The sequence below is a fragment of the Diabrotica undecimpunctata genome, chromosome 10 (genome assembly GCF_040954645.1).
Source record: "Diabrotica undecimpunctata isolate CICGRU chromosome 10, icDiaUnde3, whole genome shotgun sequence".
Classification (NCBI taxonomy): domain Eukaryota; kingdom Metazoa; phylum Arthropoda; class Insecta; order Coleoptera; family Chrysomelidae; genus Diabrotica; species Diabrotica undecimpunctata.
This window is the reverse complement of record NC_092812.1, coordinates 48,264,123-48,282,818: the sequence shown is the minus strand read 5'-3', so window position 1 is coordinate 48,282,818 and position 18,696 is coordinate 48,264,123. Positions and strand designations below refer to the sequence as shown.

At 31.7% G+C, this 18,696-nt stretch overlaps 1 protein-coding gene across 1 annotated transcript; it reads left to right on the top strand.

Moving 5' to 3' along the window:
* Positions 1 to 5,871: 5,871 nt before the first annotated feature.
* Positions 5,872 to 18,696, top strand: PEK (pancreatic eIF-2alpha kinase). Its single transcript, XM_072546138.1, has 12 exons — positions 5,872 to 6,089; positions 6,601 to 6,721; positions 6,947 to 7,097; positions 9,509 to 9,683; positions 9,748 to 10,024; positions 12,344 to 12,530; positions 15,751 to 16,174; positions 16,234 to 16,374; positions 17,331 to 17,859; positions 17,919 to 18,057; positions 18,135 to 18,328; positions 18,407 to 18,696. The coding sequence occupies exons 1-12, from the start codon at positions 5,992 to 5,994 to the stop codon at positions 18,551 to 18,553; spliced, it is 2,583 nt and encodes an 860-aa protein (XP_072402239.1). The 5' UTR covers positions 5,872 to 5,991; the 3' UTR covers positions 18,554 to 18,696.

Here is an 18,696-nt window from a genome sequence, read left to right as displayed (position 1 = left end):
ATCGACTAACCAAAGAGAACAATATATGCAACATGTATTTACCACATCTTAGCAGGTGAGACCTACAAGAACTAAATAACCTTCTTGATCAAATTCCACTCCCAAAAATAATTTTAGGGGATATTAACTGTTATCGTCCTGCATAAGAAAAGCATGATAACAGACAAATATGGTAATTTAATTAAACATCTTATCGACTCTCCCGATCTACTATTACTTAATAAGTACAGGGGAACCTACCAGATTTAACTACTATAGTATTTCTTTTTCCGCCCTAGATTTAGCAATTTGTAGTCAATCCTTATTAACATTTCTCACGTGGAATACTTTAAAATCGTTAGGTATGTGATTACTTTCCTATCCGTATATCATCAAATGAAATTCAATTCCCTAGCTTTCCAATCTATCAATCCTGAAAATTAAAGACTGCACACTGGTCGTCTTATAAAGTCGACATTAAAAAGAAAATTGAAAATTACCATCCAAGTAATAATATAAACTCTATTATACGTCTAATATTACGTCATTAAACAACATGATTATAGAAGCAGCTCTAAAAAATATAGGTAAAACGAAGCTCTGCAAAGGATCCCCAGTACTTTGGTGACTTGGTGGAAAAACGAAGTAGCACATACTCTATCTTCTAGAAATCATGCTTTTAATGAATTTAAAAAACACAACACTAATGAGAATTTACACAATTTTAAAAAACTTGGAGCAAGAGCAAAATATCTTGCAAAGAAAAGCAAAAGAGATACCTGGAGAGAGTAGGTATCATCTATAAATTCTTCAACACCCTCTGAGGTTACTTGGACTAAAATTCGTAAACTCAAAGGCTTCAATTCTATGCAAAGGTATGCAAGTTCTAACTGGAAAACCACCATTACATATAATAAGCAACTATCTTTGAACTATATTGCAAAGATATCATCCCAGAAACTGCATCCTGTGTTCATCCACGGCTGCAGCTCTAGTCTATCTTCTAACAAATAGACTAAAAACTCTACACCCCTCATAGAAAGAATAAAGCTAAATAAAATAAATAAACTTTCGATAGAAATCGATCAAATGTATCACTAAATATAAATGCAAACTTTCCTCCATGGACAAGTCACCCATTAACTATTGACTTACAAAGTATCCCAAATCAACTACATATTCCACAATAATTAAATATCTATTCATGGAAATTCTAGACCACTATCCTAACTATTTGCGAATATTTACTAACGCCTCTAAAACTCCCTAGAAAAAATGGTCACGCTGCTGCCTACTTCTGTAATGAAAGTTCATATGGCTTATCGATATCTACAAACTGCAGTATACTCACAGATGAGGACGCAGCTGTTTTGGAAGCCCTAATCTTCTTCAAAAAGGAGTAGAACGATGAAGTGCACTATCATAACAGACTCATTAAATATATTACTGGTACTGAGACAAATATATACCAAAAACCATATTACCAATATTTTACAAACATAAAAAACGAACTAGACAAATTCCGATCATTAGGAAAGCAAATGGCTTTTATTTGAGTACCTTGACGTACAGATATCTACGGAAATGAAAAAGCCGATCAACTGGCAAACAAAACTCAAATGAGCTCAAACCACACTGCAAAATTGAAAACAAATCCTTACACCGATCTAAAGAACCTGGATAAAATCCACTGTACTAATTAATACATGGCAAAATCGTTGGGAAAATTAGATACAAAATTAAATGTAATTTACCCAAAAATGAATGCTGTCCAATCCATCAAACAAAAAAAAACAAGTTATTATTAACCGTCTAAGATTGGCCATACTGCATTAAAACAACAACAATGTTAACTGTTAACTATTTAAAAGACATCAAGTTCTATAATTATATTTAATGTAATATTTCTTGTGTTTGTTACATCCACTAATAACCCTGTGCGGTTGATGTGGTTTTGTGTTTAAATAAAAAAAAAGAATATACAGAAATATAATATATAAGAATATAATATATATGAAGGTTTATAATCTCTCATATGATAACTGATTACTACGATTTTTATAAATTCTACGGATTTTCTGCCATCAATGGTGGATGATGCTTACATGAATGAGTCCACATCTTAGTAAGAAACATGGATAGAGCTACTATTGTTACCCTAAGCTCTTCCTACGCCCCTGATGAACATACTACGCGTTCGATCGACGATTCGATTTACAGCTATTCTAACGTTGCCGAGAGAATTTCACGGGGTTCTGGAAGCGTTTCGAAGAACTATATATAAGAACTATGTATAAAGGTTACTGTCTTTAATTTCCCTGTCTACTCCTTCTCTCCGGCTTCATCTTGGTCTTCCACATTTCCCTGTCTACTCCTTCTCTCCGGCTTCATCTTGGTCTTCCACATTTTCTGTGTACCGGCGGTAACCAATTTAACAGTTTCTTCCGTAGTCTATCTCCTGTCATCCTCTGTAGGTACGTCACCGTACCATATAAGTTGTTTTGCCCTAATACCGTCCACAACTGTGTGATCTACTTTCATTATTTCTCTGTCATTGTCATTTTGTTATTCGTTCTCTCCTGGACTTTTTTGTGAATCTTTACCAAAAGTCTATTTCTGCGCTTTTTGTTCTGTTCGAGGTTTTATTTGCTAGACTTCACTCTCATAAGTTATAACGCTCCGGATTGTGGTGTTCCCAGAGAACCCCATTTAGTATCGATAATGCTCTCCTACTCACCCAGTTTCTGTTTAATGTTTCTGTACCGTATTGGGTTGTCTATTGTGCCATTATTCGTAAGATGTAAGCCAATATATTTACAGAGGTAGAGAGAGTAAAGGAGTAGAAAACATGGAGGTAAGAAACCACCGTGATTTCTTACCTCCATGGTAGAAAACATGGAGTTGGTTCCAGTTTATTCCACTTGGCCTCTTCTACTCAAATCAGACTCTCTCTCCGAAAAGAGAGTTGTGCTACGGGTCGGCATTCTTTACATGTAAAAATTTAGAGCCGTGAAACACAAACTATTGATTCGGAACAGGACAAATATTCAATATAAACGACGCAAGCAACGGAACAAGGATATTTGCATAGCAACTTGGAATATGTTAAGTTGGCACAGACTTGGAATAGCTTAGATTAAAGAAACCCTTTAATTTACAAAAAAATTTAAAGGTTTCTTTAATCTAAGTGGAATAGTGACAAGATCAATTAGACAATTGCAAAAATATAACATGGATATAACAGCAATACAGGAAATAAGGTGGATAGCAGCGGGAAATTTGGAAAGGGAAGATACTATAGTCTTTTGGTCGGGTAGTGAGAACAGACATAAATTTGGATGTGAATTTGTCGTTTCAAAAAGATTAAAAATGGCAGTGATAGATTTCAAGATAGATAGATAGATCTCATATTATCAATATATGCCCCAACAGAAGATGCCGAAGAAGATAGGACGGACGAATTTTACTAATTATTAGCCCAACAGTATAAAGCGGCTCCAAAACACGACGTGAAAATAGGAATGGGAGATTGTAATGCTAAACTAGGTAAGGAAGACTCTTTAAGAAATAATTGGTGTAAACATTTCCTACACGACACAATCAATGATAATGAACATGTGCTAACACAATTCGCAATATTTAATAACATGATTGTTAATCCACTCAATTTGAACGAAATGACATTTACAAGGTCACATGGGTTTTAAATGATGGAAGAAAACGTTACCAAATAAATCATGTTCTCATTGATGCAAAACCGTACAGAAGCTGGAGTGACAAGAACAAAGAGAAAGATGGGATATAAAAGCTCTTCAAACACCAAATAAAGAATTGGATTATCGAGTAGCTATAAGCACCAGATTCCAATTGATGGGAGAGGAAGAGCATAAAGTAGACTTGGGATAAGCTTGACAGCGAATGACATCAGTTATAGAACAAGCAGCGAAGGAAACTATTCGAAAAAGAAGACTCATCCGAACCGGAAATGATAAACAATGTGAGGAAATGCTGAAAATAAAACTCACCAAAGATTGAAAATGTTACAAAACCCAACAGAGGAGAACAAAACAGATTGTCACAGAACAAGATCTCAAACAAAGCGATTTTACTCAGAACTAAACAGAGGAGCTATAGCAAATATGAGAAATGGACATAAGTGGTGAGAGGAACCAAGTAAGGAAATGAGAAGGTTGTATCAAAAAAACATCATAGTAACTTTTATGTACTTCTAATAGGTTCTATTCCCTGTGATTATTATTGCATTAATATGCGCTTTTCTATTGTTTGAACTGTCAACTACCGTTCTAATCTTTCCACTTTTGGGAATATCTATACGTTAACATCTATAGTATTGAACTGAGTTTATTAGTCTAATTTATTAACTTTATTTATTATAAAAATAGTCTAACACTTAGTTTATTAAAGTCTTTATTTAATTTATATATACAATATTCTTACACTTATCACAACTACTTTAATTTATATTATTTATTTACAATATTTATTTCCGCGTTACAATTAGAAACTCGACTCGATTATATTTTCAGACTGCCTCATACAATAAAAGTTTTGCTATATATATATATATATATATATATATATATATATATATATATATATATATATATATATATATATATAAATATATATATATATATATATATGTATATATATATATATATATATATATATATATATATACATATATATATATATATATATATATATATATATATATATATATATATATCAAACAGCCGTTAGCCTGGAATCTCTCGAAGCTTATGGATGTTGACCTGTGTTGACCCTTGAATTGTCTCGAATGCCATGGAAGAAGACCGGTCTTATACCTCATTTTGTTTATCTCGAAGCTTCTTTGATCTTCGGTCGCCAACGAATTTACTCGACCCTTTTCTGGAGAGTTCCAGTCGCAGGTATAAGAGGGGACCCGTTTGGGTATTACATGCTAAAAAATACTTGGTAGAAAAAATGTTTACAGTTAAATATGAATCATAATTTATCGTAACAGTATCTTGCACAATTATAATATAGCATAATATTATATTTCTCACCATATTTTCTCACCGTATTTGTCCGTAACATCATAACGGAAAATCATTAATCTTTAAAACTTTGATCTTATCTCTTTCTCATTCTAATTTAAATAAAGTATTTTCTTGTTGAATCGTTTCATTATCATCATCATCTACATTACCATTACTGTATGAATGAGTTGATATTTACACTTAAAAGGACATGCATATCTTGCTTTTCGCTTAAAAATGTGCAACTGTGCTACGTTTATTTATAATCTTTTACATATCTAATACGTATCATAATTAATATTAAATATATATAATATATATAATATTAAACATCCCTATATGAGTCCTTTATTTGCATAGAATCATGTGATTACTTTATTTTGTATTTTAATTTTTATTATTCTGTTTGTGTATTTATTTTTTAATAGCTTTAATTGACCTATTATTTATTTATCCTTTACATTGCTTCTTGTAACATTATCATCGGTACATTGACATGTGCTTTCTATAGGACTATAAATATTAAGCTTCTTCCTGTGTTTACTTTCTACAAATAATTATATTCAATGATTTTTTTTAAAGAGTAGACGATCCACCCACGATCGTCCCACTCTGAACACATGTAATGTAATACTAAGATTAATAATATTATCGTTCTTAGCAACAGGTAATATTATAAAGGCAGTGCAGAGGCATACCATGATCCAGAAACTAAAGTTTGGGTGTTTTAATTATTATCTTCAAATTCTCGCGATGATTTTCCAATCTTCCGATTCCCATTGTTAAAATATTGTCCATCCACAAAAAACTGGCCTATGACAGATGACGTTCATTACGTATCATAGAAAATTATGTTTAAGATTTATGTTTTGTGTGCATACCTAAATATCTAAATTGTTTGTGTATAGGTATTCAATTGACATTACATATTACATGTTACAAAAATGTGAAAAGTTTTGTTTTCGAAATGAACCTTTTGTTTATAGTAATTAACTTCTTAAGTTTTATATATTATTCAAGTACCGACATTCCTTCTTTGCCTTACTGTCATGGATCAGAGCCGGGGTATGTGAAGTAATATTCATATAATAATTATTGTTTTAAGAATGTAAAAAAAATCGTTTGAAGTGTTTAATATGTTTAATTAATAGTCGAGTGTTTGGGGCTTCTCCCCTTATTAATTATGTGATCAAGCTAAAGTCTACTAGAAGATTGGGGCCCAAACTAACGCAACACAGAAAACAGCATTAGGGCATTAAAATTATTTACTAATGATACAGGTGTATTTTGTAATGAGTTCTTATATCCACATCCTAAACAAGTAATTTTCATCCGTCCCCAGTGTTTCGTAAGTTCTAATTGTTCAACTCCAAACTTAAATTCATTAATGGCTAAAAGTCCTGAGTTAGCAATTAAACATTTTAAACTGAAAAATAAATATATCATCTTTACTCCTAACATTTTTTGCAAGTGTGTACAAAATATATTTATTATAACTATCTAATCACAAAATTGATATCAAAATATCTAAGCCACAAAATAAATGTTTTACTTTATTGTTTATTTTCTTTTGTAGCTTGGTGATAGTCAGTACTCTAGATGGGAAATTGTCTGCATTAAATTCAGTTGGTTCATTAATGTGGACATTTGATACTGGTCCTGGTCCTCTACTGTTATCAAATATACATAACCTAGAAGTAAGAACAATTGATAATTAATGATAAGTTTAAAGGAATTTAAAGCAATTAAAAGTTATATTTTAAACAGGAAGATAGTAACTGATATTAAAAACAAACATGTCATCTAATTGTTTTGTAAATATATTAGGCAGCAATAAGAACTTATTTTACAGTTATATCTTTTTTACATGTTCTATTTCTTTTTGAGTGTGATGGATGTTGAAGAGTCCTTCTATTTTTTAGTTAACTAATAATGGAGAATGGATAAGGATTATACCTTCTTTAACAGGAGGTTTATATAAATTTGATGGTTCTACTGTTGATCCAATACCAATCACCACAGAAGAACTACTTAAATCATCATTTAAGTATTCAGATGATCTTGTTATTGCAGGTGAGTAGTCAAATTTGTCAACAGTTATGAATATTTTTTCTGTTATGATGCAGTTAAAGGTTTTTCAGTCAAAAATATTAAAGAAAATACAGTGATCTCAAATGCATTAAGTACTTTATTTTCTAAAGTTCAAATCCAAAAATGTACTGAATTATCACATTTTATTTATTTAATTATTTAGTATATAGTATATATTTGTTAAAAATCATATCAAAGTTATAAACGAGGGTAATTATTTTGAGCTTGAGTATCCAGATAACTGACTTATCTTGTTTTTGACAAGCTCATTGATGTCGAGTATCATTTTTGTTGTAACCATTTTAAGAATTGTTTGGAGATGTTTATTCGTAAGTTTGTGGGATGCTTGTTTTTATTTATTTTCATGACAGAAAACATGTGCTCACATAAATAGGTGCTACCAAACATGTATGTAAATAATGGGTGCTGCATCTATTTTTAATTCCGGGTAATTATCCAAACTATTGAAATGTTGTGTTTAAAATGTAACCTCTTTAAATTTTTCTTTCAAAATACCGTCTGATTAAATATCTATTATCTTTATTTTCAAATGAACTGGTGTCTGTGAAGCTTCAAAATTTAATGGATTATTGAAAATTGGGAATTAGTGATCAGATTTTGCAGAAGTTAAGAATATTTTTCCATTTTTTTAGGTTCACTGTGCCAAACGATTTAAAATGAAGTTAATGATCTAAAGTTTATTTCTAATTTTCCCACAGCCTCAACTTTATTTCAAAGGCTTGAATACATGAATATATTTAAGTGAGAATCAGATTTTTATCCTGTAACTTTACATTCAAATCAGTCAAATATTTATTCATATCTACCAAAAAGGCACAATCAACCCACCAGTGATTGTCATAATCAATTTAATTGCCTTTTTCTAACATGAAAGTTTGAATAGGGTCAAGTAATGCAAAAAATCTTTCTAAAACTACTCCTTGACTGAGCTAACAAACTTTAGTGAAGTAAGGGACATTAGAAAACAGTTCGTCCAAATCTTGTAAAAACTGCCTGAACTGTCAGTGATATAGACCTCTGCTTCTTATAAAATTTAATATTTTAATTATAGCTTGCATGGCATGGTCCATTTTTAAATGTTTGGATGCCAATGATTCCTGATGAATTATACAGTGAAATCCCACAAAATTCCTTGATTTTTTCTGTTTTAATTTAGTTACAACACCCTATTAGATGTTCAATTGAAGAATAAATATCATTTGCTGTTGTAGTACCTATCAATGAAATACACTTTAATAGCTCTAATTAATTTCAAAGTTATTGTTAATAATACCTTGTATAAAAACAGCAAGTTGAGCTATAATAACAGTATCAGTGCTCTGGTTCACAAGCTAGTGAAAAGATTGTAAATTCCTTGATTTCCTCCCTCAGTTGAAGGACCAAATTTTGAGTTAAATCATTTATTCTTGAAGCAACAGTGTTTCTTTACAGCAAAATATTTTGATCTATTGACTTTTAAAATGGAAATGGAACATAAGCAATTTTCAACATGAACTCTTCAATAAAATCACAACGTGTGAAAGGTTTTGATTTCTTCGTTATTTCTATAATGCAATAATAAAACTTGATCTTCGCACTCATTATTAGCTTTAGTAAAAATCGATTATTGACCTTGAAGTCTAGATTTTAAAGATGATAATCTGTCCATTCTTATTTTTTTAGTTTAACAATTGAATTTTGATTTATGATTTGGATCATAGTGTCTCTTGAAGTTCAACTCCTTACAAACGGCAACTGTTTGCAAATCAAATACATTGGTTTACCTTTCCATTCTATGAAAAATACATAATTTCCCATTTAGACTGAAAAACTCTACCCTCACTATCAACTTTACGTTTTTGTGACATTATGCAAAAATCGTAATAATTATGGAACTCAACACAACAATTACAGCTATCGTACGTGCACGTCGCAAACAGATGCTTAATACTTTGACAATCACTAGACTTCACAATTATTACTTCGCAACTAACTCACGTCGCGCTGACTCACTCCTTTTATATCGATAAGGAAGGTTGTAGTCTAGACTCGAAGCGCGTGGAAGATTCTGTTGGTCTCAACAAAAATAATAGGGTATTTCCGCTTCTTGCTAAGAGATGGCGTTACTGTCTATCTCTCTCGCTTGTATACGCACGCGCTGCCCTTGAAATTACTTATATATATAGTGTACACATTTTAAAACTTCTGTAGAGGTATCGAGTGAAATCTAAAACCTTTAAAAAGCATAATTCTTTCTGTGACACATTGCGATCTCATTAAATCACTGGCGGGATGCAGCTCGCATCTTTGACATGACTGATATAGATTAAGTAGAGCTGTGTCCCTTTACTGAATGTGAAGCTTATATATTTATATAATTTATTATAATTTAGGTAGTATTGATGTTCGAACATATGGTATTGGATTCCAGTCTGGCATAGTCTATTATGAATGCACTTCTCTAAAGTGTTCTAACCTAGATGACCAAAGAGGTGAAGATGATTTGCTTATATTGGAACGTATGACTCATACAATAAGGGCTGTTGAACCTAGAAATGGCCAAGAAAGGTAAACATCTAGTTAAAAGTAATTTTCTTAAATTTTCACATTTGATTTTTATTTTATATTTAAGGTGGAACTTCAGTGTTGGTCTTCATGATATCAAATTGTCCAAGATAAGTTGTATTTACAGCAATACAGATAAAGTTGATTGGAATGTGTCAGCTATTTTACCAGACGGAATTTTGAAGGTGTCATTTAGACACAATGACGTTAACAACAAATGGAATCATGTGTTTACATCTCCTATTGTACGTGTGTGGATATGGTCTGGAAAAAATATGTCAGAAATTGATCTTTTTGTCCCAGGACACTCTCCATCGATTTACCTAGGGATGCATGAAAAGCAAGTAAGAATAATTTAGAAACTGTAGTAACTATGGACAGCTCGTAGAAAGCTATTGACGTTGTTATTCCTAAAGTAGTTATTCATTTAGCTGACCACCAGGTGTGAATAATAATTAAGTAAATAATCACTTTTTCTTCTGTAAATAGTGTTTATATAGTTTTTAATCATTGATCTGTTAACTTTTATTTATTTTATTCATTACTGAATTATTTTTACCTAATCAATGTGCATGCACCAATCTAAATAATTATTTGTTGAAAAGTAGTCACCAGTTTTGAAATCATATAAATAATCCTCGTAATTCATGAAATCGCAGTTTTCTTCCCACAAAAGTTCAAAACTGATAGCTGTGTGATTTAAGTTATTCTCAAAGATTTTATCTATTGCTGGAGTGACATTAATAGATTCCAAATTACTAAAAACCAGGTCCAATGGGACTCCTTTGCTGTTACTAAAGCAATTTGCCACAATACTTGACTCGTTTTCAGTGCCAGCCACTATCAAGCCCAACTCATCATTATCCCATCTGGCTTGTGGTATGTTGTAATCACCTGCCAAGACAAACAAGCTATCTGAAAAATTAGTGTAAACATATTTAACAGTTTCACAATGTCTTAAATATGGCTGAGAAGTTGATGGAGAAGGTATATCCTCCTCATTCCTTGAGCCCTTGTCATAGCGTGGTTACACTCTAAATATTAGTGGTGGTAATCATTTTGACTACATTCGCTACTAGTATAAGTGTGTTATCTGCAGGTTGTTGATTTTTCTGCCTCCATCCCATACGTCTAGTACTTTTCTCATTATATTGTAGCGTGTTTAAATAAAACCAGCGGTTCAAATTTATATAAATATATTTATTTATAAGTTTACAGCACGATAATATCTTATTAACTAAACTTAACTCATAACAGCGCTGCATATATATACCAAAAATATTATTCGAGAATCATCTGGAGTAGTCCATCTCTATTCTGCCTATCTCTCTGTACCAGGGTAAATTCTTGGTAATTATCAGCAGAATCTTTGTTTTGAAGAACTGGCAACGTTGATTTTCTCTGTTTGGTCAGCTGATTTCAACCTGTCATTGAAGGACGGGAAGTAGACGTTGCCACGTTTACCCGAATTTCTGAAGTGCTCTGATTTAGCTTCGAAATATCACTCAAAAGTTTCACTAACTCTTTGTTGCTATCGATCACCATGTTAGACGTGATTCGGCTTTTGCTGAAGACTCTGTTCCAAAATCTTCATAGCCTCACTAAGTTCACATTTTACCATTTCTTTTATGAAATGTAATATGTAATTATTATGGAATGATCAATTATGTATTATCTACGTTCCTAATCGGTCCATTAATTTTAGAGAACTGTCTTATACAATATTTGCACCATATTATAATGGTTCTGGTTTTCAACTCGGAAATCAAGACTCTGTTCCAAAATTTTCAAAGCCGCACTAAGTTCACATTTTACCATTTCTTTTATGAAATCTAATAGTTATTGTGGAATGGTCAATTCAGTATTATCTACGTTCCTTATCGGGCCATCAATTTTAGAGAACTGTCTTATGCAATATTTGCACCATATTATAATGGTTCTGGTTTTAGCAACTGCACATCTTATTTCTTAAGAGGAAATCTTGCTGCATTCCCTACATGATATCTTCTTGCAATTATCACATGCAGATCCAAACAGCAGAGTTTTCTTCTTCCTCGCGTGGCATATCAGAATTATCCGACGTTGGCGATCACCATTGCGAAGACTTCTCGATCTTCTGCAATATGGAATGATTGTCCTGCATTTGATATCTGTGTCCATTCACGAATGTTTTTTAACCAAGAAACTTGTTTTCTTCCTATACTTCTACGGCCCTCTATTTTGCCTTTAAGGATCAGTTGTAATATTTTATATCGACTTCCCCTTACTATATGTCCCAGATAAAACTACAGCAGAGTTTTACTCTCTTTAAAATAACAGATCTGATCACAAAATCCATAATTTAGCTCATCCATCACTATAAAGAAACTACGAAGCGAATTTTATTATTTTCACATGTATTTCACTAAAAGTACTAGCACAAAACTATGTTAACAACAATTGATATTGACTTAGTTATTAATTGTAAGTATACATGTGTCAAATACACATTTTTAGAGGCGATCTTCACTGCATGTTTTATGTTGTTGTTTAATTTAAGACATTAATGTGTAACTCTCAATTAATAAGTAAAATAATTTCACAGACTTAAATATTAGAACAATTGTAAATTTTCTACATATATTTACATGAAAGGCAAACATATTTTATTTGTTTATTTCTAGCTCTACATACATGAATCTTCACTGTTACAAAACGCAATTCTCAATAGAAGATCAGGGACAAACATAGTGGTAGCAGAAAGTAAAAGTATTGCGAAAATACCATGGAAGCCAATTGCTGCTTCTACAACTAATACAGAAGAAGATTCAACTGCATTGTCAGTTTTAAATGCTTCAGAATATGTTAATGGTAAATATTTTGATTTGTTATGTAGTTCGTATTCAAGTATATCTGTTTGTAGTCGTAGTTATAAGTCATAGTTTCCTATCGTTGAAGACGTCAGCAGCTTTTTTTATCCGATAAAACTTTTTCATATATATTAAACCGATTTTATAGCGTTATATGCCTTTCTGTTCCTAATCGCCACTCCTTTCTATTGTGACAGTCTTAAATTTTTTTCCCGACATCGCCTTGGACGTGCCCTTCATCCATGTGGTTGCTGATCCTTCTTGTTTTCGTTTTTCTGTGGGGTCCATTCTAACATTTTTTTGGGATTATTCTTTCCTCCATTCGTCTTACGTGCCCTATCATACTAGCTGTTGTCTTTCGATGTTATCTATGATTATTCTTTCTAAACCTTTTTTAGGAACATAAAAAAAATTGTCATGATACTAAGACATTTTTATTTACTTTTTTCTACGTTTCGGCAGGAAATCCATGCCTTTTCCAAGAAATAATATTGCCTAAAAAGAATTTTATCAAAGACATTATAAAGACAGTTTTACATTATGCTATTTTCATGCTAGGCAAGAGCCATGCAAGACAGATCATGGAACTGCGCATGCCCACGGGCTATTTCCATGCAATTCCTGTGCTAGACGAAAAATTAGAACATGTTCTATTTTTCATGCTATTTTCTTGCAATTTATCGTTAAAATTCATGTTGCCAACATAACAATTTATAATAGATTACAGAATAAAACATAACCTTATCTCTATCTTTAGCGTATATCATAAATTGCATTACACACAATAGGAATAAATTGAGATATAGCTGATTCTGATACTCTAAAATTGTACATTAGAGATCGAAACGTTTCACCAGTTGCCAGATACCTTAAAGTTATAATTAATTTTGTCCTTGATGGAATGCACTGGCGAAAATTTGTATCTCTTTTCTGAATTAAGGGATTAATTTTTTCCCGGAGCTTAAGGAAAGTGGACTCGTTCATTCCAAGAAAGTTTTTAAAACTTTGAAGGTCTCTAGCATCCAAGAACTCTTGGGGTAACTTCAAATTTCCTAGTCCTGCATTCAACCAAGGTTTGACCCAGCATTTTCTAGGTTTTCTTTTTTTATTATTTTTCATGATTGTTGCTACAACAGCAATATTCAACAATAACAATGTTTTCTTTTCTTTGGTTGACATCCTTCACCCTTTTAATAACCATAAATAGTGTATATTTATTTATTATATTATTTATTTTAGTACTTAATTATATTTATTTAAAATAAAATAACCTCAAATTGATAAATATTTTCTCTGTTGGCAACAATGAAAGTGGGATCTAAAATTACACAGAAATATCTCTGATGTAAAAAGGTCAAGCTAGGCAAGAGATGTGCCATGCAAGACGGACTTGCATAGCATGAGACTTGCATAGCCTAGATGTAAAGCTGCCTTAAGGTTTAAAAGAGAAACTTCTGACTTACCAAACCAAGCCACTTACCATAGGACATACCCACTAAGTCACTACATGTAAAATGTATTTTAAAATTTAATATGCTGTTTAATGATCTTGGTGTATCATTTAAACAATCATTTATTTTAACATCATAGGCGTTCTGAGATTATATTTTTGTGTGTTTTTAAATTAAATTAAAATATATCTTGTTTCAATTTTTGACATCTTTTTTATCATTTATTGCATTATTATTTTTTTTTTATTTGTAGACTCTAGGAGCTCCCTCTTCTTCCTGTTATGTTCACTTTTTATGATCTTGGTTTTGTCAAAATCAAATTTATGTTTCTTTTCGTTTTCATGTTTTGTGAGGGCGGTTGAGTTTTTTTGTCATATTTGTGAGAACGTATTCTTGAGTTGAGTAGCTGACTGGTTTTTCTAATATATACTCCATCACAATTCAAGCAGGGAATTTCATACACAACATGCGATTTTTTTAATAGAGGGGTTTTTGTTTTTTGTCTTGTAAAGTTCTATTTCAAAAGATTATGCCTTTTATGAGCAACCGTAATGTTATGTTTAGACAGAAGATTTGCAAGTTGTTCTGATAAACCTTTTGTATAGGGGAGAGACATATAGGTTTTCTTTACCGTGTTGGTTTTGTTGTTATTGTAAAATGTATGCAGTCGCGATTTGAAAGTGTTGTCGATAAGGTGGTATTGGTATGAATTAAGTGTTAGTGCTGTTTTTGCTTTTTTAATGGCCTGCGGTCTATTGATAGAATCGGATAATCTGATAGCTCTATCTGCGAGTCCGATAACTACAGATTTCTTTTCAGACAAGGGATGATGAGAGTTGAAATTCAGATATCTCGACGACCAGGTGTTTTTGGTGTACTGTGAAGTAGTTATAGTGCTGTTTTCTCTATGTAAAGTCAGGTACAGAAAATTAATTTGACAATTTTTTTCAACTTCTAATGTGAAATTTAGTTTTTGGTGAATGAAAGTTATTGAATTCATTTAGTAAAATATTCATTTTATCCTCTGGCGCTGCACTCAAGCAGTCATCTATATAGTGATAGAAAAAAGGTATATAAAAATCTATTTTATTTAAAACAATTTCCTCTAGATACTCTAAAACTAATTGAGCGATGGCACTGGATATGCTAGCACCCATAGCACATCCATCTGTTGGTTGGAAGATTTTGTTTTTATATAGGAAATAGGTTGACTTTATTGTTGTTTCGACTGCTGGTAGAAATTCTTTTAGAGGGATGTCTGTGAACACTTTGATTTCATTCCACTTTTTTTTTAATAATGTCTTCGCTAAAACTATTGGAATATTGGCGTATAAAGATACCACATCGAGAGAAACTAATTTATAATTTGGAGGTAAATGTATATTTTTGAGTTTTGATTTCAGGTGATCAGTATGGATTTTTATTTATTACGTTGGAAATAATGTTCTTCAACTATTTTGAAAGGTTTTCAAAAGGAGACTATCCCTATTGTCTCATGCGGTCAGTCTCTTATATGCACCTATTATGTATATATGTGTATAAATCAAGATAAACCCTGTGGCTAATAGACTATCTAAGTCTATCCCTTTCCTTTACACATACACACGCATTGTTGTGTATTAATAAAACGAATAGTTGAACGAGAACACTCATTAATAGCTATTAAAGTTAAACTTACAACTAAACTTTAAAACCCCTTACTTGACAAGTTGCTAACCCAATAAATATCTTAAATAAGCATAACAATAATTTTTCTAAATTTTATTTTAGGACAAGGATTTTACCTTCATGCAATTATGGAAGAGCAATTATTATCCAATAACAGTAACAAAAAAAAATGGTTACATATAGAACCTGGAGAAATGACATATTTGTATTATCTAATGACTCCTTGGTACTGGAGGGAGTTAATTTTGATGACAATCCCCCTTATAACTGCAATATTCTTACTTCGGAACCATTTTAGAGATAAACAAAAAGTAATATTCGTAGAGAAGCCAGTTCCTGTGGAAGTACCTACGAAATTGAGCGAGGGAGATTGCTTTGAACAAAAAGAACAATTTAGTTCCAGATATGTTAATCAGTATGATACAGTAAGGTGTCTAGGAAAGGGAGGATTTGGAGTTGTTTTTGAAGTAAAACACAAATATGACGACTGCTCATATGCTATCAAAAGGATTACTTTACCTAAGAAGTATGTGTGTATTCATATTTTGTTTAAAAATATTTTCACAATTTTTTGTGTCGTTTCAGGACTTTGAACAGAGATAGGGTAATGCGAGAGGTTAAAGCCTTAGCTAAATTGGAACATCAAAACATTGTTAGATATTTTTGTTCGTGGGTTGAAAGCCCACCTGTTAGTTGGCAACAAGAATATGATAAGCAGTGGATCAAGTAAGTATCTGCTAAAACAGTCAAACTCATTATTTTGCTCATAACTTAAAAACTTGCCTATTTAGAAATTTGATGTCAATAAAAAACTTTTTCAGAAAATAAAGATACACAAAATGAGATATGCTAAATTAAAATCGGTTAATAAACAAAAAAGTTATTGCAAAATAACACTAAAATCGCAGTTTTTGAATATTTTTAATAACTTTTCTATTATTTATTAAAATTTGTTTAAATGTATCTGAACTTTGGGGTCTTATCGTATTTAAATGTGCAGCAGATGGAAGAGATCGGTTGAATAGGTTTTGTGCGAAATTTAATTTGTTTATAAATTTTTTTGAAAATTGAGCTAATTCTAAAGCTGGTCCAGATAATTTGACTGAATTGATCTCAATCATCCGAGGCTTATTTTTTTTCGTAACACGTATACTAATAACCATTGGAAAAAACTCCCTAGAATTTAGTTTACATTAAATGGCAAAAAAATATTCGGAAAGGTGATTAAAAAACACAACTTAAAAAAAACAAAAATATCCTATGACTCTTAGGAGCGAAGATAGACCCTTTTTTTAAATCACTTTTATATTAAGGGTTGAAATTAACCAATGTTTTATAAGAAAAGTCCAGAGTTTTTAACAAAACTTTCAGCAAACGAAATTATTGTAAATCGTTTAAACGTGAGCATATCTGATTTTGTGTGTGTTTGTTTTACTGAAAAAGTTGTCTGTTAACGTCCAATCTCTAAATAGACAAGTTCATAAGTTATGAGCAAAATAATGAGTTTGACGTTTTGATTGTTTATTTTAAAATAGTTCCACTCAAAAATGGATAAATCCCTCGATGACAGTTTTTTTGTAATATCTCATACTACACATTCGAACTGCCAAACTCGTCTCGACTAAAAACTAACTTAATTGACCTACTACTGAAAATAATAAATTCACCTTTTTTATTTATAGAGAACATGACTATGAACCAACGGTGACTGTTACCCCCACCACCAAATCCCCTCCAGAACGGGTCAAATCTCATTCGATAAGCATAGATGATCTTTTACCAAGATTTTATGATTCAGAGATTTCAAATGCCATTCAAAAAAAAGACGACGACGACGACGATGATGACTCCTTCGTTGTATTTGAAGATTCTAACCCGAATGCTCGAAATGACTCAGGAGTAACAGAACCTTCTGTATCTGAAAAAAGGGAACAGTCCTATTCTGAACATTTGAGGAAAAAAATTGACTGGAAACGGCCAGATAGAAAGCATTACTCCTGGGATTATTCACAGAGTCAAAAGATAAAGATAAATACAGAGCAACCAGTATTTTTGTACATTCAGATGCAGCTGTGTAAAAAAGAAAATTTGAAGGACTGGCTAATGATGCACCAATCGAGGGATTATAAGCTTATTATCAATATATTTTCTCAAATATTAGATGCTGTTGATTATGTCCACCTGAAAGGACTCATCCATCGAGATTTAAAGGTAATTATACATAAATATCAATTGTTACAGTTTCTGCAACACCTGTTAAATTTTTTTAGCCAAGCAATATATTTTTCTCTCTAGATGGTCAAGTAAAAGTGGGAGATTTTGGATTGGTTAAAGATGCGGAGGACGCCTTTGATTTAGAATTAATTAAAAAGGGTTCCTCTCCCTACAGAGGCCATACCGTGGAAGTAGGTAAGGATTAGTCTAATAATTCAAGTATTCTTGACTTGTTATTAAATGCGAAAATCTTCATGTATATTATATTTCAGGAACCCAACTGTACATGAGTCCAGAACAGTTTGGAAGTAACATTTATGACTGCAAAGTGGACATATATTCCCTAGGATTAATTTTATTTGAACTACTTGTTCCCTGTTCAACTGGAATGGAACGTATTAAAACACTGACTGATGTTAAGCAAAGTATTTATCCTCCTTGGTTCGAGGAAAAATATGCAAATGAGGTAATCAACTCACATCATTTTTAGTATTGCATCATAATATCTAATTAAATCTAATACGTAATTCTTTGCATTTTTCAGCATATGCTGTTAGAAAATATGCTTTGTGTAGATCCCAACAAAAGGCTGAGTACAGTGGGAATTAAAGCTAGACCGCCATTTAGCAGACAAGATTCAGGATTCAGCGAAGACTATCATTATCGACTGGTTAATTTTCAGAAAAATTAAATTGTTATTAATATATCATGTATACTTATGATTTTTATAGTATTTAAATGATAGTTATTTGTATTATTAAGGAAATTACTTTTTTTCTAATGTTATTTTTCTTCTTTTTCTTAATAAATATTAATTTTTAAGTAAGATCACTA